This window comes from Symphalangus syndactylus, chromosome 3 (genome assembly GCF_028878055.3).
Source record: "Symphalangus syndactylus isolate Jambi chromosome 3, NHGRI_mSymSyn1-v2.1_pri, whole genome shotgun sequence".
Taxonomy (NCBI): domain Eukaryota; kingdom Metazoa; phylum Chordata; class Mammalia; order Primates; family Hylobatidae; genus Symphalangus; species Symphalangus syndactylus.
In genome coordinates this window covers 58,554,019-58,578,653 of record NC_072425.2, presented here as the reverse complement: position 1 = coordinate 58,578,653, position 24,635 = coordinate 58,554,019, and the positions used below count along the sequence as shown (strand labels likewise).

At 39.1% G+C, this 24,635-nt stretch overlaps 1 protein-coding gene across 6 annotated transcripts in view; it reads right to left on the bottom strand.

Moving 5' to 3' along the window:
* Window positions 1-24,635, bottom strand: part of AGTPBP1 (ATP/GTP binding carboxypeptidase 1) — a 200,758-nt gene that overhangs the window by 158,674 nt on the left and 17,449 nt on the right. For 3 of the 6 annotated variants that reach the window (XM_063636286.1, XM_063636287.1, XM_063636288.1), the window contains exon 1: window positions 11,570-11,640. The exons of the other annotated variants lie outside the window; for them this stretch is intronic. In XM_063636286.1, the coding sequence (XP_063492356.1) occupies window positions 11,570-11,601 (32 nt within the window). In that variant the 5' untranslated portion in view covers window positions 11,602-11,640. Of the gene's footprint in view, window positions 1-11,569; window positions 11,641-24,635 lie in introns of those variants that run through there. 6 annotated transcript variants of the gene reach the window in all.

The window sequence follows — 24,635 nt, the reverse complement described above, 5'->3', positions numbered from 1 at the left end:
TTTTTTTTTGAGATGGAGTCTTGCTCTGTCACCCATGCTGGAGGGCAGTGGTGCAATCTCAGCTCACTGCAACCTCCGCCTCCCTGCTTCAAGTGATTCTCCTGCCTCAGCCTCCCGAGTAGCCGGGATTACAGGCACCCGCCACCATGCCCAGCTAATTTTTGTATTTTTAGTAGAGACAGGGTTTCACCATGTTAGCCAGGCTGCTCTTAAACTCCTGACCTCAGGTAATCCACCCGCCTCGGCCTGCCAAAGTGCTGGGATTACAGGCATGAGCCACTGCACCTGTCCAACTTTTTATCTGAACTAAAGTATATGTTTATAAAGAATTAAATCAGTTACTATATTGTAGGAGTGATCAAACAGTCCACATCAGGAACACCATGAACAGAAGACAATGTAAAACACCATAACAGAGGACAAAAACAGACTCTGACAGATTGCTTTATAAACAGGGAAAACAACCCTCTCCAAGCCCCCATAACCACTATTCCACTCTCTATTTCTATGAGATCAACTTAGATGTACTACCTTTTACCTATCTTTACCAACAGGTCAACTAGGAAAGGAAAAAATGTGAATTCCTTTTTGGGAACTACTTCACCTGTTTCCAAAGGTTAGTGTCTGCTTTCATTACTATATTCAAGGTATTCTCAAACGTCTGTTTTTATTTCCTCTTTGACTCAGGTTGTTCAAGAGAGTTTTAAATTCAAGGTGAACAGGCTTTGTTGTTAAAAGCAGCCTGATTCTTTTTGCCCCATATAATCTTATCTTTTTACCTAGCTATCCAAAAGACTATCTTTAAGGTCCAAAACTTTTGTAGAATATGTTCTGCTGTCTAGCGTATGTCCTACTTTGCTCAGTTTTCTCTGACACAGCCTGTGTGTTTTAAGTCATCATTCTTCCTTCTCCCTCTCCGCACTCAACCAAAAGTTTTCTTGATACATTTCTAAAAACATACCTTTTAAGTAATACATTCTATTCCACTGTTTCCATTCCTTCCTTGGAAATTACAGTTACAAGTATATTGGATTTCTTTTGCCAGTCTTTCACATCTAACCTTTCATCTCTAATCCCTTTAATCATTTGTTTACATCCATTAAATTGTGTTCACTTTCTCCATTATTATTCTTCGTGTGTTTTACTGTGCTTTTACAGTATCCATCTACTTTCGTACTGCTGCTAATTTAATTGTCCTTTCTGTGATACCTTCTCTTCTGTTTTAAGTATTGCCAGTTCACATTTCATCTCTTCCTGCTGACTCACAATATCATCTCTCAATTTATCTGTTTCTGTTTTATGATCTTCACAGAGGTAACTGCATCAACAGTTTTGTTTTTTTTTAATTTGTAGTGAAATATTTCATGAGAATTTTCATCTGCTTCCTAAAAATCTTATTTCTGGTAACAACTCTCTGTCTCTTTTTTTTTTTTTTTAACAGTACCTTTTAATTACTCATTGAATGAGCTGAATTTTCCTTGACTGGTAACTTGTATAAGCTCCTATAAAAAGATGGGAAGTGAAGGAAGACCAGGGTAGCATTTCAAATTAATTAGGTCTCACAACTGAATGGCTCTCTCCTTTGCTGCCACAGAGACAGACTACTTTGGATACATGCTATTGGTTTACATAATTGTTGAATAGCCTGCCTGATCTGCTGCTCTGGACCAACCCCATCCATGAAATATTGTTCTCCCATCTCTGCACAACCCAGTTACAGTGAGTTGTCAAATTGTTGCAAAACAATTTAGGGTCCATCCTAAACCTTCAACAAGTATATTTTTGCTGGAGCTTTCTGAGATCTGCTATTCTGAGCCCTCTGTTCCCTATGTGTACTTATCTTCACTTCCTCCCAAGTGGCTTCTGCCCAATGTCCCAGTTGCATTTGGCAGCCTTTATATGTATTGCTGAGTCTGCAGCTAATGTTTCCTAATCTTGCCAATAACTGAATTTTCAAAGAATGAGGCTGTTTAGTCTTCCTAGTTTTTTGAGGATTTTAAATAATTTCCAGGAAGAGATGGGGAAGACAGAATTATTGAATGATGTTCAAACTGGAAGTTTAGATATACAATTTTTAAAGGCCTCCTGGCTCTTGTGAAGTGAACGGATTACATAAAGGAATCAAGAGTAGAGGCAGAGAAGTAAGTAAGGAGACTATTACAGTGGTCTTAGAAAGGGATGATAAAAGCCTGGTCCAGGTAGCAACAATGGGCATGGAGAAATACACAGACAAGTGATTTACTTTTAGTGATAGATACAAAACACAGTATTCACTGGTAGGCTGGATGAAGACTGCTAAATGAAAAGATTGTCAAGGATGACTCCCAGATTTATGGCTTGCACTTGTGCATGGTTAGAATGTCATTTCACCGAGTCAGAGTAACACTAGAGGATGCAAAGATTTGCAAAGGCTCAATTTGGGGGAACATATAATGTGGGAGATGACTATGAAACTTCCAGGTGGCAATACTTAATAGGCATGGAGATACAGAGGGATTGGTCTCCACTAGAGATGACATCTAAATCAACAGGACTCAAATGAGATTGTCTAAGGACGCTGTATAAGTTAAAAGGAGAAAAAGTTTAGGACTGAGTCCTGAGGACTATTTAGAGGTCCTACAGAGGAAAAAGTGCCATAAGTAGGTTTAGAAGCAGTGGCCAATGAAGTGGGAAGAAAAACAAGAGACAATGGTACCGCAGACACCAACTGAAATACGTTTCAAATAGGAGGGACAACATCTAAAAGAAATGTTAATTGCTGCTTAGAAGTTAAATAAGACAGAAGCAAAAATAAAATAAATCCACTAAGTTACCACCTGAAAACTAAAGGTGGCCTTGGGCTTCTATATCCTATCAACATGGAAAGACAGGAAATATATGAGGTAAACCAAGTACTTGCCCTAGCTTACAGCCTTGACAGTTTCAGGCAATGTAAGAAGGCAGAACCCAGACGGCCCAACAGACTTCTTTAGTTGAGGAGGTAAAGGTAAGAGTCCAGGGAAACCATCATGGCTAGAATTCCAAGGAAAGACAACCACAGGAGAGAGAGCAGCACAGAGAAAACTCCAGAGATCTGCAGAAAGTCTCCCTCAAATATACAGCTGAATACAGATCAGCGCAGGAGTGTGAGGAAACTACCCAAGACTAGGAAAAAAAATCATCAAAGGATTCAAAGTAATACTGCTAGGTATTCACAGGACAGGGAATTGTGTCTGATCCCACCAATCAAAATTTTAAAATTTCATAATTAGCAGAGCACTGGATAGAGTACACACAAGGGTCTAACCTCAGTAGTAAGGAATAATTTAGTCAGACTGAGAATAGCTCCAGTCCTATCTAACAAACATTAAAAGAAAGACTCAAAAGATTCACACTTTTTTGAAGTAACTTAACTGCATCCCAGAACAAGGCTCAAGAATATTTAAGGAATACAAAAATGTCCAGGACAGCAGAAGGTAAAAATCACCAATCAAAAGTTACCAGGCATGCACAGAAAAAGATAAGTACAATCTATAATGGGAACAATCAAAATGAACAAAGAATAGACACAAACATTATAATTAATAAACAAGGATATTAAAATAGGTGTTGTAACTATATTACATGTGTGCCAAACTAGTCACTTAAAAAATATTTAAAAAGGCTGGGCGTGGTGGCTCACGCCTGTAATCCCAGCACTTTGGGAGGCCAAGGCAGGCAGATCACGAGGTCAGGAGATCGAGACCATCCTGGGTAACACGGTGAAACCCCGTCTCCACTAAAAATACAAAAAATTCTCTGGGCGTGGTGGTGGGCGCCTGTAGTCCCAGCTACTCTGGAGGCTGAGGCAGGAGAATGGCGTGAACCCAGGAGACAGAGCTTGCAGTGAGCGGAGATTGCGCCATTGCACTCCAGCCTGGGCAACAGAGCGAGACTCCGTCTCAAAAAAAAAAAAAAAAAAAAATTAAAAAGTCCCAACTACAATGTCAGACATGAAATATACTTTGTATGAGATAAACAGCAAATTTTATGTGTCAGAAAAAAAAGATGGGTGAACTTGAGGATACAGCAATAAAAAGTATCCAAAATAAAAGAGAGAGAAAAAAGAATTAAGAGAAAAAATTTGATAGGACAGTGATCTGTGGACCAACTTCAAGAAAAGACATATACATTTCATTGAAGATTCCTGAAGGACAAGACAGAAAAGAACAGAAATATGTAATAAAATTATGGCCAAAATTTATCCAGTTTTGATGAGCTACATACCCAAGAAGCTCAATAAACTAAAGGCACAAGAAACATTAAAAAAAAAAAAAAATCCTACATCAAGGGACATCATAATCAAACCTTCCAAAATCAGTGATTTTTAAAAGAAAATGGGAAAAAAGCAGCCAAATAACAAAAGACAGGTTATACACAGAAGAACAAAGATAAGTATGACAACAGAATTATCTTCAGGAAAAAAAGCAAGCAGCCAGGAAGCCAGGAGGGGTAGCTCACACCTGTAATCCCAGCACTTTGGGAGGCTGAGGCGAGAGGGCAGCTTCAAACCAGCAGTTCCAGACTAGCCTGGGCAACATAGCGAGACCCTACCTCTGTTCTTTAAAAAAGAAAAAAAGAAGTAGAAAATGAGTGATAAGACAATGATACTATATATTATTTAAATTTATCTAAAAGATAATTAACTATTTAAACTAAAACAAAGTAGTGTGCTGGGTCTATAACATGTAACGGTAAGCGTATGACAAACAGCACAAAGGTTAGGGAGAGGGGAAATGGAAGGGTTTTGTTGTTGTTGTTGTTGTTTTTTGAGACGGAGTCTCGCTCTGTCGCCCAGGCTGGAGTGCAGTGGCGCGATCTCGACTCACTGCAAGCTCTGCCTCGTGGGTTCATGCCATTGTCCTGCCTCAGCCTCCCGAGTAGCTGGGACTACAGGTGCCTGCCACTGCACCCGGCTAATTTTTTGTATTTTTAGTAGAGACGGGGTTTCACCGTGTTAGCCAGGATGGTCTCAATCTCCTGACCTCGTGATCCGCCCGCCTCAGCCTCCCAAAGTGCTGGGATTGCAGGCATGAGCCACCGCGCCTGGCCTATGGAAGGTTTTTATGCTATGCAGGAAGTGATGTATCATTAAAAGATAAACTATGATAAGTATACTAGATGTATAGTATTAACCCTATAAAAACCACTAAAACAAAATGGAGTTCTAGCTAATAAGGTGCTAAGCCAACGAGAAGATGAAATAGAAACAGGAAGAAATACTCATTAATCTAAGAGAAAGAAGAAAAGGAGAAAGAAGAGAATAAAAAATGAGACATATAGAAAATAAACAGGCCAGGCACAGTGGCTCACGCCTGTAATCCCAGCACTTTGGGAGCCGAGGCAGGTAGATCACAATGTCAGGAGTTCAAGACTAGCCTGGCCAAGATGGTGAAACCCTGTCTCTACTAAAAATACAAAAAAACTAGCTGGGCGTCATGGCAGGCACCTGTAATCCCAGCTACTCATGAAGCTGAGGCAGAGGATTGCTTGAACCCAGGAAGAGAGGTGGCAGTGAGCCAAGATCGCGCCACTGCACTCCAGCCTGGGCCACATGGCGAGACTCTGTCTCCAAAAAAAAGAGAAAATAAATAGTAAGATGATATTTTTAAACATGTTAAATATAGAGGATCTAGGGCCAGGCGTGGTGGCTCACGCCTGTAATCCCAGCACTTTGGGAGACTGAAGCGGGCGGATCAGGAGGTCAGGAGATCGAGACCATCCTGGCTAACACAGTGAAACTCCGTGTCTACTAAAAATACAAAAAAAAAAAAAAAAAAAAAAATTAGCTGGGCGTGATGGCAGTCGCCTGTAATCCCAGCTACTCAGGAGGCTGAGGCAGGAGAATGGCGTGAACCTGGGAGGCAGAGCTTGCAGTGAGCCGAGATCACACCACTGCATTCCAGCCTGGGCGACAGAGCGAGACTCCATCTCAAAATAAATAAATAAATAAATAGGATCTAAAATCCTCAGTTAAAAGACAGAGAAGGACAGACTGTATATTAAAAAAAAAAAAAGCAGACACAATACATGTTGCCTACAGGAAATGCACTTTAAAGATAGAAATAGGCTAAAAGTAAGAGAATAGAAAAAATACATCGTGCTGACACTAATCAAGTCAACTACGGAACTAAACTAAAATCAGTAAAAACCTTTAGAAACCCCTCAAGTATTTGGAAAGTAAATAACAAGCTTCTAAATAACCTATGGATCAAAGAAAAATCAAAAGGGAAATCAGAAGGTATTTAGAACTGAATGAAAATACAACATATCGGAATTAGCAGGATATCACCAAAGCAGTATTTAGGGGGAAATTTACAGCAATAAATGTCCACAGTAGAACAGAAATGTCTCAAGCCAATGACCTTAGCTTTCAATGTAAAAAATAAGAAAAAAAGAGTACATGAAACTCAAAAATAAGCACAAGTCAGGAAATAATAAAAATCAAAATAGAAATCAAAGAAACATGCAAAACCATAAGAAAATCAATGAAACCAAAAGCTTGTTCTTTGAGAGTATCAGTAGAATTGATAAACTTCCAACCAGGCTGATCGAGAAAAAAGACAAAACACTAATTCCCAATATTAGGAATGGAAAAGTAACATCACTATAAATGCTAGACAGTAAAAACATAAAAGAATACTTCAACAACTTTATGCCTATAAATTGGACAACATAGAAGAAATGAACAAATGCCTTGAAAGACATTAGTTTCCTAATACTTTCATAGGAAAGTATTTGTTTCCTACTGCTGCTGTAACCAATTACCACTAACCTCACTGCTTAAAAACAACATGAACTTATTATTGTATTACAGGCTAGAGATCAGAAATCCAAAACCAGTTTCACTGGGCTAAAATCAAGGTGTAAGAAGAAATGATTTTTAGCATATTCTCACTCATAAGTGGCAGTTGAACAATAAGAACACATGGATACAGGGAGGGGAACATGACACACTGGGGCCTGTTGGGGGGGTGGGGGTTAGGAGAAGGATAACATTCGAAGAAATACCTAATGTAGGTGATGGGTTGATGGGTGTAACAAACCACCATGGCACGTGTATATTTATGTAACAAAACTGCACATTCTGTACATGTAACCGAGAACTCAAAGTATAATAAAAATAATAATTTTTAAAAAAGAAGAAGAAATGGTTTTTCTAGAGGCTGTGAGGGAGAATCCATTTCCTTGCCTTTTCTAGTTTCTAGAGGTCACCTGTATTCCTTGGCTCATTGCCTCTTTTTTACATCACCCTAACCTTTTGCTTCCATCATCACATCTCCTACTACTGACTCTGATCCTCTTACCTTCCCCTTAATAAAGACCCTTATGATTACACTGGGCCCACACAGATAATCTAGGATCATCTCTCTACATCAAGATGCTCAATTTATTTATATCTACAAAGTCCCTTTTACCAAGTAATGTAACACATTCACTGGTTCCAGGGATTAAGGCATGGACATCTCCTAAGGGACCATTATTCAGCCTACCATAGACACAAATTACCAAAACTCACTTAATAAGAAATAGAAAAACCTGAATAGTGCTATCTGTATCTAATAAAGAAAGTGAATTTATACTTTATTGTTTTTTGTTTGTTTGTTTGTTTTTTGAGACAGAGTCTCACTCTTTCGCTGAGGCTGGAGTCCAGTGGCACTGTCGGCTCACTGCAACCTCTGTCTCCTGGGTTCAAGCAATTCTCCTGCCTCAGCCTCTCGAGTAGCTGGGATTACAGGCATCCACCACCACAGCCAGCTAGTTTTTATATTTTTAGTAGAGACGAGGTTTCACCATGTTAGCCAGGCTGGTCTTGAACTCCTGACCTCAGGTGATCTGCCCACCTCGGCCTCCCAAAGTGCTGGGATTACAGGCGTGAGCCACCATGCCCGACCATGAATTTATACTTTAAGAACTTGCCACAAAGAAAATTCCAAGACAAGGTGCCTTAACTGATGAATATTACCAAACATACAAAGAAATAATACCAATTATATACAAACTCTTCCAAAAAAACTGAAAAGGAGGAAATACTTCCTGATTCCAAAATTCTATGTGGCTAGTACCTAATACCAAAACCAGATAAAAACATTACAATATGCTTCATGAACATAGATGCAGAAGTTCTAAACAACCCTTTAGCAAATCAAATCCAACAATATATGAAAAGAATAATAACAATATATCATGACCAAGTAAGATCAATCACAGGAATGCAAAGTTGGTTTAATATTTGAACATCATTCAATATAATCCACCTATTAATAAACTAAAAGAGAAAAACTTTGCAACCATCTCAACAGACAGAAAAAGTATTTCACAAAATCAAACATTCATACTGGATAAAAAATTCTCAGCATACTAGAATATAAGAGAATTTTTTCAACCTGATAAAAAGCATTTACAGAAACGCACAGTTAACAAAATGTTTAAAGGTAAAATGCTTTTCTCCTATGATCAGAAAACAAGATAAGGATATCCACTGTCACCATTTTTTTAGTGATACCTACTAAATGAGTTCATCCTTCAATGTCATTCAGCTGCTCAATAAAAGTTATCCAGGGTAAGGACTTTGTCTCTTGGATGTGATGGAAAAATTTAAAGTGAGGTAAAGACATCTCAGATATTGGCAAGAACGTGTAATAATGGACAACAGATTCTATACTAATAAAAGAGGAGGAGGAAGAGATGAATGAGAGAAAATAAAAGTTAACAGATTAGAGCTCTGGGTGAGGTAGAACTCTTAGAGAACAGATATTTGAGCAAGTGAGCTAGAAAGATAACAGATTATAGTTGGAGAATGAAAAGAATAAATTAGTATTTTGAAATTAGAGTTTTTTTAATGATAAGATTTAGGGCATGACATAATGGTAGAGAGTGAAGTGTAGAGAAAATTTCTGCTTCTTATATTTTACTAGATGTGCTGCTTTGATTTAAATTGCCACCTACTGCCATGGTCTTTAAATCTGCCAATCCAATCTATCTAATTAGAATCTTTGTTTAAGTTCAGCAATTCTGAATATTCTACCAACCCTCAAGCCGCCCTTGCCTCTTCAAGTCCCTATCACACAATAAACACCTGTTTATGAGTACCTTATTTTCTAATTCTATACACCTCAAAATTTAACACTTCACTATACACTGGTTAAGTCACCATACTGCATTTGTTCAGATATTCTTTATCAGTTTACAGGCTTTGTGTAAAAAGAGAATAGGGCTCTATTTTTAGAACACATTCTACACTCATTTTCTTCAATACACTGTATTAAGTGTTGTACTCATGTTTCTTTTCTACTCTCACAGATTTAGTACCAAGCTAGGTAAAAGTATTTCATAATTGAGAAATAAATCAAAAAGAGGCAAAGAAAAAAAGAAAGAAATCAAAGACAGTATCTACAGAAGCTTCTAGAGACATGAAAGTATACAAAAGATTTTCTGTGAAAATTGGTGAGCTCTCATCAAATTTGAAGAAAGAAAAAAATTCAAAACAAAACTTGGAAGTATTATTTCTCCCCACTTTTCAGACCCTTAGAAGACATTCTTGTAAGTTCTCTGACACAGTCTCAATATGCCATACTATAGGAAGGGAGCTTTGACCCTTTTCTATCTATCTCAATTTGCCTTATTGCATTCAGCTTTCTTCACAGAGCAGTATGACAAGTTTTACTAGAAATTATAATTTATTTTAGATGAAAACTATTTGCAGTGATTCCAAATTAGTTACCCTACAAAAATATATATATATCCAATAAAATATACTTCAGGAGAAAAAAATTAAAAATGACATTAGGAGCCAGAGGCTTTCAAACTAAAAGTAATTTCACATTTTTATGAACAATGGTCTAGTAATTTTAGATAGTTTAGCTAATCAGTAGAAATAGCATTATTTGTTTGACCTGATGCAAAAAGTAAGGCATTTTTTTAAAAAGATCCTTTTTAAAATACAAATAATGCCTAATTCCTTTCCTGTAGAAATCACACAAGTATGTGACTAAAACGAAATTTGGTATGATGTATTACATAGTTAATAACTGCAAAACCTAGCAATTTAAGGAATAAATCTTATCTAAACAGTGTGTATACTATTCATTATAAAACATACTTAAAGCATACCTATGAATGTCAAGTTATATACATGTAAACATAAGAACATTGCTACAAAGCAGAAACTTTCATTACCAGTATTAATACACTGTCAATTACCAAGCCAAATACCATCTAATCTTCACAGCCTTATAATAACAGCATTATCATTAAAATAATTGTTCAGATGAGAAAACTGAGGCTTCACAAAGTTACACAATTTGCTCATGGCTGTATAGCCAAGACAATTTCAATATACAATCAGAATTGTCTTTCAACTGAAAGAAATAAAACCAACATTAAGACAATTTCTTGATATTTAAGAACTTTTAACAGAGATGATACACTGTGCTTTAACTCAGCAATCAGTTAAACTTTTTCTTTTTTCTTTTTTTTTCCTTTTTTTTTTTTTTTTTTTGAGACAGAGTCTCACTGTGTTGCTCAGGCTGGAGTGCAGTGGCGAGATCTGGGCTCACTGTAACCTCTGACTCTCGGGTTCAAGCGATTCTCCAGCCTCAGCCTCCTGAGTAGCTGGGATTACAGGCGCCCACCACCACACCCAGCTAATTTTTGTATTTTTTATAAAGACAGGGTTTTGCCATGTTGGCCAGGCTGGTCTCGAACTCCTGACCTCAGATGACCCACCCGCCTCGGCCTCCCAAAGTGCTGAGATTACAGGTGTGAGCCACTGCGCCCAGCCTAAACTTTTTCTGTAAAGGGCCAAATAGTATGTATTTTAGGCACTGTGGGCTATGCAGTCCCTGTCATAACTACTCGAATTCACCATTTTAATAGAAAAGTAGCCACAGACAATATGTAAATGAATTACCATGGCTGTGTTCCAAAAAAAACACTTTATTTATAGATGCTGAAATGCAAATTATACATAATGTTCATGTATCACAAAATACTATTTTTTTTTAACCATTTAAAAACGTAAAAACTGGCCGGGCATAGTGGTTCACGCCTGTAATCCCAGCACTTTGGGAGGACGAGGTGGGTGGATCACCTGAGGTCAGGAGTTCGAGACCAGCCTGGACAACATAGTGAAACTCCACCTCTACTAAAAGTACAAAAAATCAGCCAGGTGTGGTGGTGGGTGCCTATAATCCCAGCTACTCCGGAGGCTGAGACAGGAGAATCACTTGAACCCGGAGGCAGAGGTTGTAGTGAGCCGAGATCCTGCCACTGCACTCTAGCCTGGGCAACAAGAGTGAAACTCTGTCTCAAAAAAAAAAAATGTAAAAACCATTCTGAGCTCACAGGCCATACAAAAACAGGAGGTGGTCATAGTTTGCTGACTCCAATTTTAACTGAAAAGTTAAACGTTAATAAACATTTTTAATTACATAAATATAACATACTATACTTAAACACAAATAATACTTTGTCAAGTATTGAGTTTCAAATAATTCTGTCATACATTATTTCTGTAACTTATGCATACTGATATTTAGAATTACAGTACCTTTTCTCTGGTATCACTTTTAACTTGCTCATCTTGAGTTACTTCATTTCATAATTGCAGATAATCTAAAAGAAAAGTGTTAATGATATTAAAAACTTATAACTCTTTTTCCTATATATTAGATATCACAGAAGCCATACAATGGTAAGTTTTCATTATGGGCTACACAAGATAACACCAGAAACAAAGACAGAACATTTGAGTTCTATGTGCTTCTGCTGGGTTGCTTCAGAATGCAATGTATGACTATTAAAATATCTTAATCAACCAGGAAACTGTTATCAAAATCCAGAGCTACAAAAACGCAGAAACCTAACATAATGTCATTTGCAACCTAATGCTAAGATCTTTTGAGACAGTTCAAATTATCCTTCCTGTTCTAATACTCCTCCTTAAAATACATAAATCAATCACAGCATCTTGTGATTAGTGCACTTACTGTACACCATTCACACAGTAGTCAAATACTAGTAAATATGTGTTATTTCCATATAAGAACATTTTCAAATTAGTAAAAGCTTCTATGCACATCTTCCCTTAAACAATAGTTTTCATTTTTAGACATTATACATGTTAAAACAACCTTAAATCTCAATTCACATAATTTTTATAAACCTTCAAGTTTATTTTGCAACTATTAACCCTAAAATACTCTAAATATCTTTTAAATACCAGTGCTTACTGAAACAGAATTTTTTGGCATCACTAAACAGTAGAATAACTACTGTGAATTCAAAAAGTTAATCACGGCTGGGCGTGGTGGCTCCCACCTGTTATCCCAGCACTTTGGGGGGCCGAGGCGGGTGGATCACCTGAGGACAAGAGTTCGAGACCAGCCTGGCCAACATGGTGAAACCCCATCTCTACTAAAAATACAAAAATTAGCTGGGTGTGGTGGCGGGTGCCTGTAATCCCAGCTACTCAGGAGGCTGAGGCAGGAGAATCACTTGAACCCAGGAGGTGGAGGTTGCAGTGAGCCAAGATCGTGCCATTGTACTCCAGCATGGGTGACAAGAGCGAAACAAGAGCGAAACTCCATCTCAAAAAAAAAAAAAAAAAAAAGTTAATCACATACTTATGAAATATTTAGTAATGTCATATTTAAAAAGACAACAAACACACAAAAAGGGCAAACTTCAAATTGTTTAACTTAATACTTTTGGAAGATACTCTGATGAAGTAGAAGATATTCTGGATGATTTTCTTCAATAACAAAACTTTTCAACAAGACATATAATTTTTTTCATTTTCCTTAACTAAACAAATATTTAGAATTGTGTACAAAAATTACATGAATTGTTTTTAAAGTCAATGAGAAATTTTAAATTGTAATTTTTTTTACTCTTTTTTAAGACACAAGTACGAAATCAAAGTAACTTTTTTCTATTTCTAAATTAAGTAAAAATCACTATATATCCACAGGGAGAAAAAAATCTTATGTGATTTCAAAAGTACTGTTGCTGCCACAAACAGAAGAAACTATTAATACACTAACAGCACATCTCATGAAAAGTTCCCTGTGGATTTTATTAGAGTTGATAGAGTTGAAAAGAATAATGGTGAGCACTAGTATCATAACCAACTGTATTTCAACAGATAAGAAATGATTTGAACTTGCAGTTCACAGTAAAATAAACCACAGGCATGTCTCTCCTCTTCCTCTTGGGACTAGATTACAGTAAAAGTAAAGAAATAAAGTTGGTTCCTCTCCAGTCCTTCTGGCGTTACCAAAGTGAACAGATCCAGGAGCTGAAGAGGGTCCATCGGTGGGAAGTAAAGTCAGTGCCTCAGTTGCCAGTGTGTATTTTGTGCCTTATTCTTTTATCACGCAAAAAAGGAGAATACTGCAGTGAATGAAGTGCCTTTTAGCACTGCTTTTTCTACTGTAACTGGTGTTTGAATGAAGATGACAATGGAGGAGATGAAGAATGAAGCTGAGGCCACCTCCATGTTTTATATGCCCTTCTATGCAGTCATGTATCCTGTGTTTAACGAGCTAGGAGTAAATCTGCCTGCAGCTCTAGAATGAGTAAATCTGTCTGCAGCTAGACACCGAGACCATTTTCATTATGGTTGAAAAAGACAATTGTAAAATGTAGCTTCATCATAATCTCATACTGAAGATTTTTTGCATCATTTTTGCTATTATCATTCTAAGAATTACAAGTCAAAAGAATCTACACCTTAATGTGTCATTGTATAGCATTCCTTAAAATAATTATAGATATTGTCATTGTTTCTGGCATTTTAACTTGAAAGTGATATGCTGCAAGGTAACATTTAAGAATACTTGATGGCAAACATTCAATATATGGTATATATCTGTTAAACATCTCTTGAAAAAATGCATATATATGTGTGTATATATGATCAGAATATCAAGAGTGGTGTAATGTCTAAAAACTTCTAACAGGAGCTCATTATAGCAGTTTATCAAAAATAAATGGCCAGGCGCAGTAGCTCACACCTGTAATCCCAGCACTTTGGGAGGCCAAGGCGGGCAGATCACCTGAGGTTGGGAGTTCAGGACCAGCCTAGTAAACATGGTGAAACTCCATCTCTATCAAAAATACAAAAATTAGCCTGGCCTGGTGGTGCAAGCCTGTAATCCCAGCTACTCAGGAGGCTGAGGCAGGAGAATCACTTGAACTGGGAGGCGAAGGTTGCTGTGAGCTGAGATCACACCACTGCACTCCAGCCTGGGTGACGAAGCGAGACTCTATCTCAAAAAAAAAAAAAAGAAATAAAGCAACAAAAATTCTCAAGAATGGAGGGAGGAAGGAAGGAAGGTTGGTTATGTTTAAACCTACAGTGACAAAAAGGAAAACTAAGAGGGAAGAAGGAACAGGTATTATACTAAGGAGAACCCAGGAAAATAGGAACCTAGCAACCTACCACTCAGAAACAAGGACGACAGAGGAAGACTACGAAACAGGGCTAACTAAAACTTTGGAACTGCAAATAGTAACTTCTTACCCCCTCCATATCTCCATGCCCTACCACTGTGGAACATGCTCAGCAGTATCAAGCATCTAACCCCTGGCAAATAATCTTCACTAAAGAAACAGACAACCTCAAAGAATTCTGCTTTCTAGGCTTAAGAGTCCCCAAGGAAAAAGGTCAGTTCTCAACCTTGTTATCCTAAGGTAGGCCAGTGTATCCCTTACAGTTCACTTTTTATTACTGAAGCCTGAAGCCAGAACACTTCAGAATAAATGAAAAATCTTGCGAAAGCTTGTGTTGATTACAATATGGTGTAATAGAGAGTGCAGGCACCTAGAAGCAGAAGTGTTGCATATCACCAAGTTTGTGGCTTTGCCAAGCAAGTGTGATAAAGCAAGAGGGCAGAGGAACTGAGAATGTATGAAAAAAAGTGATAAAAACTGAGCTCGAAATTTAGGTATAATCTTCTCTTTCCTCTTTACTGAATCATTTTCATCACCATAAAATCATGATATTTCTGTGTCTTAGGAAAAAAACTTTCTTGCTCCCATCCCCCCAATCCAGCTACTGTCCCATTTCTCTCCTTCTGAAAGCAAAGATTTGTTTATGCACACTGTCAACAAGTCCTCTCTTCCAATCCTCTTAAACATATTCCAATGAGACTTTCCCCACCCCACTCCATCAACACCATTCTTATCAACAAGCAATGATCTCTATGTTACTAAATCCAATTGTCAATTCTCAGTCCTCATCTTATTTGTCCTATCAGCAGCATTTGATACAGCTGACCACATCCTCTTCTTGGAAATGCTTTCTTCATTTGGCTATATACTTTGTTTTCTCCCAACCTCACTGACCACTTCTAAGTTTCCTTTAACGGAATGACCAGGGCTTAGTTCTTTCTTGTCCTCTTCTAACTACAGTCTCTTCCTTGGTGATCTCATCTAGTCTTGTAATTCAACATTTCCACTTGAATCTCTACTAATATAACCAACTCAACATATGCAAAACGGATCTGATCTTCCCTTCCAAGTGTGCTCTACCCTGGCTTTCCCATCTAAGTTAAAGACAATTCTATGTCTCCAGTTGCTCAATCCAAAACCTTAGCTTCATCCTTGTCTCCTGTCCCACATCCAATACGTCAGGAAGTCTTGAGAATTCTACTTTCAAAATATATCCAGAATCTGATCACTTTACCACATCTACCATGGTCAAGTAAACAATGTCACTAGTCTCCCTTCTACCTCTGACGCCCCCTACAGTCTATTCTCAACACAACATGCTTAGTGATCCTTTTAATACACTGGCGGATAGAAGAAGGAAAAAACACCTTAGGTAGATTTTTGTCACTACTCTGCTCAAAGCCCTGAGTGGCTGCCAATTTCAATGACATAAAAGACCCTAGGGGAATACCCCAAGTCCTTACCTCCCTGTCTTCATATCCTACCTACAACTCTTCTCACTGACTCTGCTCTGGATGCACTGGCTGAGCCTCCTTGCTTTCCTCCAACATGCCAGGCTCTCACTTTAGTGCCTTTGCATAAGCTGTTTCTTTTGCCTGGAATGCACTTCTGCCAGATATCTCAATAACGAACTCCATCACTTCCATTGCTCAAGTATCACCTTTTCAATACAACCCATCCCAACCATCCTATTTAATATTGCAAACTACCTCCAGACCCTAGCATACCCATTGCCCTTGCCAGAATCTACTTTGTCTTCTTCCAGAGCACTTACTGCCTTCTAAAACATGATGATTCAAAAATAACTGAAAAGGCTGGGTGCAGTGACTCACGCCTGCAATCCCAACACTTTGGGAGGCCCAGGTGGGACGACTGCTTGAGCCCAGGAGTTCAAGACCAGCCTGAGCAATATAACAAGAGCCCTTCTCTACAAAAATAAAAAAATTAACCAGGCATGGTGGCATACACCCATAGTCCCAGCTACTCAGGAAACTGAGGTGTGACAACCACTTGAGCACGGGAGGTTAATGCTGCAGTGAGCTGTGTTCACACCACTGCGCTTCAGCCTGGGTGACAGAGCAAGACGCTATCTCAAAAAATAAATAAAATAAAAATAACTGAACATTTTTGCTATGGTCTGAATGTTCGTGTGCCTCCCAAAATCCTTATGTTGAAAAGCTAACCCCCAAGTGACAATATGAGAAGTTGGGGCCTTCGGGAGATAATTAGGTCATAAGGGTGGAGGCTTCATGAATGGGATGAGTATCCTTTTTTTTTTTTTTTAATATATTTTAAGTTCCAGGGTGCATGTGCACAACGTGCAGGTTTGTTCCATAGGTATACATTGTCATGTTGGTTTGCCACACCCATCAACTCGTCATTTATATTAGGTATTTCTCCTAATGCTATCCCTCCCACAGCCCCCCAACCCCCGACAGGCCGTAGAGTGTGACGTTCCCCGCCCTGTGTCCGTGTGCTCATTGTTCAACTCCCACTTATGAATGAGAACATGCAGTGTTTGGTTTTCTGTCCTTGTGATAGTTTGCTGAGAATGATGGTTTCCAGCTTCATCCATGTCCCTGCAAAGGACGTGAACTCATCCTTTTTTATGGCTGCATAGGATTCCATGGTGTACATGTGCCACATTTTCTTAATCCAGTCTATCACTGATGGACATTTGGGTTGGTTCCAAGTCTTTGCTATTGTGAATAGTGCCATAATAAACATACGTATGCATGTGTCTTTATAGCAGCATGATTTATACTCTTTTGAGTATATACCCAGTAATGTGATCGCTGGGTTCTAGTTCTAGATCCTTGAGGAATTGCCACACTGTCTTCCACAATGGTTGAACTAATTTACACTCCCACCAACAGTGTAAGTGTTCCTATTTCTCCACATCCTCTCCAGCACCTGTTGTTTCCTGACTTTTTAATGATCGCCATTCTAACTGGTATGAGATGGTATCTCATTGTGGTTTTGATTTGCATTTCTCTGATGACCAATGATAACAAGCATTTTTTCATGTGTCTGTTGACTGGATAAATGTCTTCTTTTGAGAAGTGTCTGTTCATATCCTTCGCCCACTTTTTGATGGGGCTGTTTGGTTTTTTCTTGTAAATATGTTTAAGTTCTTTGTAGATTCTGAATATTAGCCCTTTGTCAGATAGGTAGATTGCAAAAATTTTCTCCCATTCTGTTGGCTGCCTGTTTACTCTGATGAGTTTCTTTTGCTGTGCAGAAGCTCTTTAGTTTAATTAGAACCCATTTGTCTATTTTAGCTTTTGTTGCCATTGCTTTTGGCATTTTAGTCATGAAGTGTTTGTCCATGCCTATGTCCTCAATGGTATTGACTAGGTTTTCTTCTAGGCTTTTATGGTTTTAGGTCTTACATTTAAGTCTTTAAACCATCGTGAGTTAATTTTTGTATAAGGGGTAAGGAAGGGATCCAGTTTCAGCTTTCTACATATGGCTAGCCAGTTTTCCCAGCACCATTTATTAAATAGGGAATCCTTTCCCCATTGCTTGTTTTTGTCAGGTTTGTCAAAGATCAGATGGTTGCAGATGTATGGTGTTATTTCTGAGGCCTGTGTTCTGTTCCATTGGTCTATATCCCTGTTTTGGTACCAGTACCATGCTGTTTTAGTTACTGTAGCCTTGTAGTATAGTTTGAAGTCAGGTAGTGTGATGCCTCCAGCTTTGTTCTTTTGGCTTAGGATTGTCTTGGCAATGTGGGCTGTTTTTTGGTTCCATATGAACTTTAGAGTAGTTTTTTCCAATTCTGTGAAGAAAGTCATTGGTAGCTTGATGGGGATGGCATTGAATCTAAAAATTACCTTGGGCAGTATGGCCATTTTCACAATATTGATTCTTCCTATCCATGAGCATGGAATGTTCTTACATTTGTTTTTGTCCTCTTATGTCGTTGAGCAGTGGTTTGCAGTTCTCCTTGAAGGGGTCCTTCACAATCCTTGTAAGTTGGATTCCTAGGTATTTTATTCTCTTTGAAGCAATTGTGAATGGGAGATCACTCATGATTTGGCTCTCTGTTTGTCTGTAATTGGTGTATAGGAATGCTTGTGATTTTTGCACACTGATTTTGTATCCTGAGACTTTGCTGAAGTTGTTTATCAGCTTAAGGAGATTTGGGGCTCAGACAATGGGGTTTTCTAAATATACAATCATGTCATCTGCAAACAGGGACAATCTGACTTCCTCTTTTCCTAATTGAATACGCTTTATTTCTTTCTCTTGCCTGATTGCCCTGGCCAGAACTTCCAACACTATGTTGAATAGGAGTGGTGAGAGACGGCATCCTTGTCTTGTGCCAGTTTTCAAAGGGAATGCTTCCAGTTTTTGCCCATTCAGTATGATATTGGCTGTGGGTCTGTCATAAATGGCTCTTATTATTTTGAGATACGTTCCATCAATACCTAGTTTATTGACAGTTTGTAGCATGAAAGGCTGTTGAATTTTGTCAAAGGCCCTTCCTGCATCTATTGAGATAATCGTGTGGTTTTTGTCATTGGTTCTGTTTATGTGATGGATTACATTTATTGATTTGTGTATGTTGAACCAGCCTTGCATCCCAGGGATGAGGCCAACTTGATCATGGTGGATAAGCTTTTTGATATGCTGCTGGATTTGGTTTGCCAGTATTTTATTGAGGATTTTTGCATCGATGTTCATTAGGGATATTGGTCCAACATTCTCTTTCATTGTTGTGTCTCTGCCAGCCTTTAGTATCAGGATGATGCTGGCCTCATAAAATGAGTTAGGGAGGATTCCCTCTTTTTCTGTTGATTGGAACAGTTTCAGAAGGAATGGTACCAGCTCCTCTTTGTATCTCTGGTAGAATTCGGCTGTGAATCTGTCTGGTCCTGGACTTTTTTTGGTTGGTAGGCCATTAATTATTGCCTCAATTTCAGAACCTGTTATTGGTCTATTCAGAGATTCAACTTCTTCCTGGTTTAGTCTTGGGAGGGTGTATGTGACCAGGAATTTATCCATTTCTTCTAGATTTTCTAGTTTATTTGCATAGAAGTATTTATAGTATTCTCTGATGGTAGTTTGTATTTCTGTGGTATCAGTGGTGATATTCCCTTTATCATATTTTATTGCGTCTATTTGATTCTTCTTTCATTTCTTCCTTATTAGTCTTGCTAACGGTCTGTTTTGTTGATTTTTTTCAAAAAACGAGCCCCTGGATTCATTGATTCTTTTAAGGGATTTTTTGTGTCTCTCTCTCCTTCAGTTCTGCTCTGATCTTAGTTATTTCTTGCCTTCTGCTAGCTTTTCAATTTGTTTGCTCTTGCTTCTCTAGTCCTTTTAATTGTGATGCTAGGGTGTCGATTTTAGATCTTTCCTGCTTTCTCTTGTGGGCATTTAGTGTTATAAATTTCCCTCTACACACTGCTTTGAATGTGTCCCAGAGATTCTGGTACATTGTGTCTTTGTTCTCATTGGTTTCAAAGAACGTCTTTATCTCTCTGCCTTCATTCTGTTATGTACCCAGTAGTCATTCAGGAGCAGGTTGTTCAGTTTCCATGTAGTTGTGCAGTTTTGAGTGAGTTTCTTAATCCTGAGTTCTAATTTGATTGCACTGTGGTCTGAGAGATAGTTTGCTGTGATTTCTGTTCTTTTGCATTTGCTGAGGAGTGTTTTACTTCCAATTATGTGGTCAATTTTAAAATAAGTGCAATGAGGTGCTGAAAAGAATGTATATTCTGTTGATTTGGGATGAAGAGTTCTGTAGATGTCTGTTAGGTCCACTTGGTCCAGAGCTGAGTTCAAGTCCTGGATATCCTTGTTAACCTTCTGTCTCATTGATCTAATATTTACAGTGGGGTGTTAAAGTCTCCCATTATTATTGTGTGGGAGTCTAAGTCTCTTTGTTGGTCTCTAAGGACTTGCTTTATGAATCTGGGTGCTCCTGTATTGGGTGCACATATATTTAGGATAGTTAGCTCTTCTTGTTGAATTGATCCCTTTGCCATCATGTAATGGCCTTCTTGGTCTCTTGTGATCTTTGTTGGTTTAAAGTCTGTTTTATCAGAGACTAGGATTGCAACCCCTGCTTTTTTTTGCTTTCCATTTGCTTGGTAGATCTTCCTCCATCCCTTTATTTTTAGTCTATTTGTGTCTTTGCATGTGAGATGGGTCTCCTGAATACAGCACACCAATGGGTCTTGACTCTTTATCCAATTTGCCAGTCTGTGTCTTTTAATTGGGGGCAGTTAGCCCATTTACATTTAAGGTTAATATTGTTATGTGTGAATATGATCCTGTCATTATGATGTTAGCTGGTTATTTTGCCTGTTAATTGATGCAGTTTCCTCATAGCGTCGATGGTCTTTACCATTTGGCATGTTTTTGCAGTGGCTAGTACCTGTTGTTCCTTTCCATGTTTAGTGCTTCCTTCAGGAGCTCTTGTAAGGCAGGGCTGGTGGTGACAAAATCTCTCAGCATTTGCTTGTCTGTAAAGGATTTTATTTCTCCTTCACTTATGAAGCTTAGTTGGCTAGATATGAGATTCTGGGCTGAAAATTCTTTTCTTTAAGAATGTTGAATATTAGCCCCCACTGTCTTCTGCCTTGTAGGGTTTCTGCCAAGAGATCCACTGTTAGTCTGATGGGCTTCCCTTTGTGGGTAACCCGACCTTTCTCTCTGGCTGCCCTTAATATTTTTTCCCGCATTTCAACCTTGGTGAATCTGACAATTATGTGTCTTGGGGTTGCTCTTCTCAAAGAATATCTACATGTTGTTCTCTGTATTTCCTGAATTTGAATGTTGGCCTGCCTTGCTCGGTAGGGGAAGTTCTCCTGGATAATATCCTAAAGATTGTTTTCTAACTTGCATGCATTCCCCCCATCACTTTCAGGAACAACGATCAAACGTAGACTTGGTCTTTTCACATAGTCACATATTTCTTGGAGGATTTCTTCGTTTCTTTTCACTCTTTTTTCTCCAATCTTGTCTTCTTGCTTTATTTCATTAATTTGATCTTCAATCACTAATATCCTTTCTTCGACTTGATCGAATCAGCTATTGAAGCTTATGCATGCGTCACGAAGTTCTCGTGCTGTGGTTTTCAGCTCCATGAGGTAATTTAAGGTCTTCTTTATACTGTTTGTTATAGTTAGCCATTCATCCAACCGTTTTTCAACGTTTTTGGCTTCCTTGCGATGGGTTAGAACATGCTCCTTTAGCTCAGTTTGTTATTACCAACCCTTCTGAAGCCTACTTCTGTCAACTCATCAAACTCATTCTCCATCCAGTTTTGTTCCTTTGCTGGTGAGGAACTGCAATCCTTTGGAGGAGAAAAGGTGCTCTGGTTTTTTGAAATTTTCAGCTTTTCTGCACTGGTTTCTCCCCATCTTTGTGGTTTTATCTACCTTTGGTCTTTGATGTTGGTGACCTACAGGTGGGGCTTTGAGGTGGATGTGCTTTTTGTTGATGTTGATGCTATTCCTTTCTGTTAGTTTTCCTTCTAACAGTCGGGCCCCTCAGTTGCAGGTCTGTTGGAGTTTGCTGGAGGTCCACTCCAGACCCTGTTTGCCTAGGTATCACCAGCAGAGGCTGCAGAACAGCAAATACTGCTGCTTGATCCCTCCTCTGGAAGCTTCATCCCAGAGGGGCACTCGCCTGTAGGAGGTGTCTGTCGGCCCCTACGAGGAGGTGTCTCCCAGTTAGGCTACATGGGGGTCAGGGACCCACTTGAGGAGGCAGTCTGTCCGTTCTCAGAGCTCAAACGCCATGCTGGGAGAGCCACTGCTCTCTTCAGAGCTGTCAAACAGGGATACTTAGGTCTGCTGAAGCTGTCTGCTGCCTTTTCTTCTGGTATGCACTGCTCACAGAGGTGGAATCTAGACAGGCAGTAGGCCTTGCTGAGCTACAGTGGGCTCCGCCCAGTTCGAGCTTCCTGGCCTCTTTGTTTACACTGTGAGCATGAAACCGCCCATTCAAGCCTCAGCAATGGCGGACGCCCCTCCCCCCAGCAAGCTGCAGCATCGCAGGTTTATCTCAGACCACTGCGCTAGCTGTGAGCAAGCCTCCATGGGCGTGGGACCTGCTGAGCCAGGCACAGGAGGGAATTTCCTGGTCTGCTGGTTGCGAAGACTATGGGAAAAGCGCAGTATTTGGACAGGAGTGTACCGTTCCTCCAAGTACAGACTGTCATGGAGTCCCTTGGCTAAGAAAGGGAAATCCCCTGACCCCTTGCGCTTCCCAGGTGAGGCGCTGCTTGGGCTCGCCCTCCGTGGGCTGCACCCACCGTCCAACCAGTCCCACTGAGATGAACCAGGTACCTCAGTTGGAAATGCAGAAATCACCCGTCTTCTCCATCAATCTCGCTGGGAGCTGCAGACCGGAACTGTTCCTATTTGGTCATCTTGGAAGCCTCCTCTGGGTTGAGTGTCCTTCTAAAACAAACTCCAGAGAATAAGCTCTTCTCTCCCACCATGTGAACACACAATGAAAAGGCACCATCTATGAACCATGAAACAGATCCTCACCAGGTATGAATCTGCCAGCATCTTGATCTTAAACTTCCCAGCCACCAGAACTGTTAGAAATAAACATCTGGCCAGGTACGGTGGCTCACGCCTGTAATCCTAGCACTTTGGGAGGCTGAGGCAGGTGGATAACCTGAGGTTAGGAGTTCAAAACCAGCCTGGCCAAGATGGAGAAACCCGAACTCTACTATAAATATAAAAATTAGCTGGGTGTGGTGGTGAGCACTTGTAATCTGAGCTACTCAGGAGGCTGAGGCAGAAGAATCACTTGAACCTGGGAGGCAGAGGTTACAGTGAGCCGAGATCACACCATTGCACTCCAGCCTGGGCAACAGAGTGAGACTTTGTCTCAAAAAATAAAAAATAAAAAATAAAAATAAACATCTGTTCTTTATAAGCTACCTACTCTAAGGTATTTTGTTGTAGTAGTGCAAACAGACTAAGACAACTTTGAAAATTGTCATTACTGAATAATCAGTTATATATGAACCTGTGTCAAAACCAATTTTTGAAAGAACAATCAGTTTATTTCTACAAACTTACAAATGCTCAATATATGCCACATCATAACACATACATTAATGCCACAATCTACTTTATTCCAGGCCCTTAGCCATTTATCACCACTGTTTACTACAAAAGCAACCAAAATAGATTATTTCCTCAAGGTTGTGGGGAAAACCATATCCGCATAAATACTCACATGGTATAATATCTAAGACTTCACTGGCCACTACTTGATTCTTTTTATTCACACAATAACACAGACAACTAATTTAACAATGTGTTATGTCTATTATCTATCTCTTTCCACTGGAATTAAAGCTCCATGAGGGCATGGATCTTTGTTTTGCTTACTAAATGCCTCCCAAGTGTCTAGAAGAATGCCAGCACATTGCAGGTGCTAAATAAATTTTTTAATTAATGAATGCTTTTAAGTTTTCTTTTGAAAAACATTTTACTACACAAACAAGCAAGAAAGTCTTCATTTTTAAAAATCCAGTAATATGGCAGACACGGTAAAACGGCACACAGTATCTATCCCAATTTCCCTCTACCGTGCCTTCCTATACCACAGGAACTTGAAAGTTTAAAAACCAAAAAGCATTTCCCAGACTCCCCTGCACCCTGCAGCTACACTTCCAGATGTAACTTAAGTCTACCAAATTCGTCACTTGTGAGAGATTTCGAAGATGAGCAAAAGCTGCCTGATTATAGAGGAAAGCACAGACACAGACATGTTCAGTTTTTCTACAACAATGTATGAAGAGGTCCCAGAGTGTAAGGCAGGGATTCTCAACCTGGAGTCCACAAGATATTGAAGATACTGCTTGAGTTCTTTGAGAGATCAGAAATTTAACCAAAAAATTAAAAAAAACTTTTTTTAACTTTTGTGCATCAAGCAATGGCAGTATTGACAGTAAATGAACAACCTCATTAGCAACTGTGTTAGAAATTAGCCATGTGGTAGTGCACAGTAAGACCATGTTTATTGGGATACAGTTGTCCTTGATAACTGGTGGTTGCTATGCATAGGGGGAGGATGGTAAGGGGCTAATGAACATCAGCCTCTCCCTCTCAAATTACCTCCACAAATGTCCCCATAGGCACCGCCAACTGCCTGATATAAACAAAAAAGCTCTACAA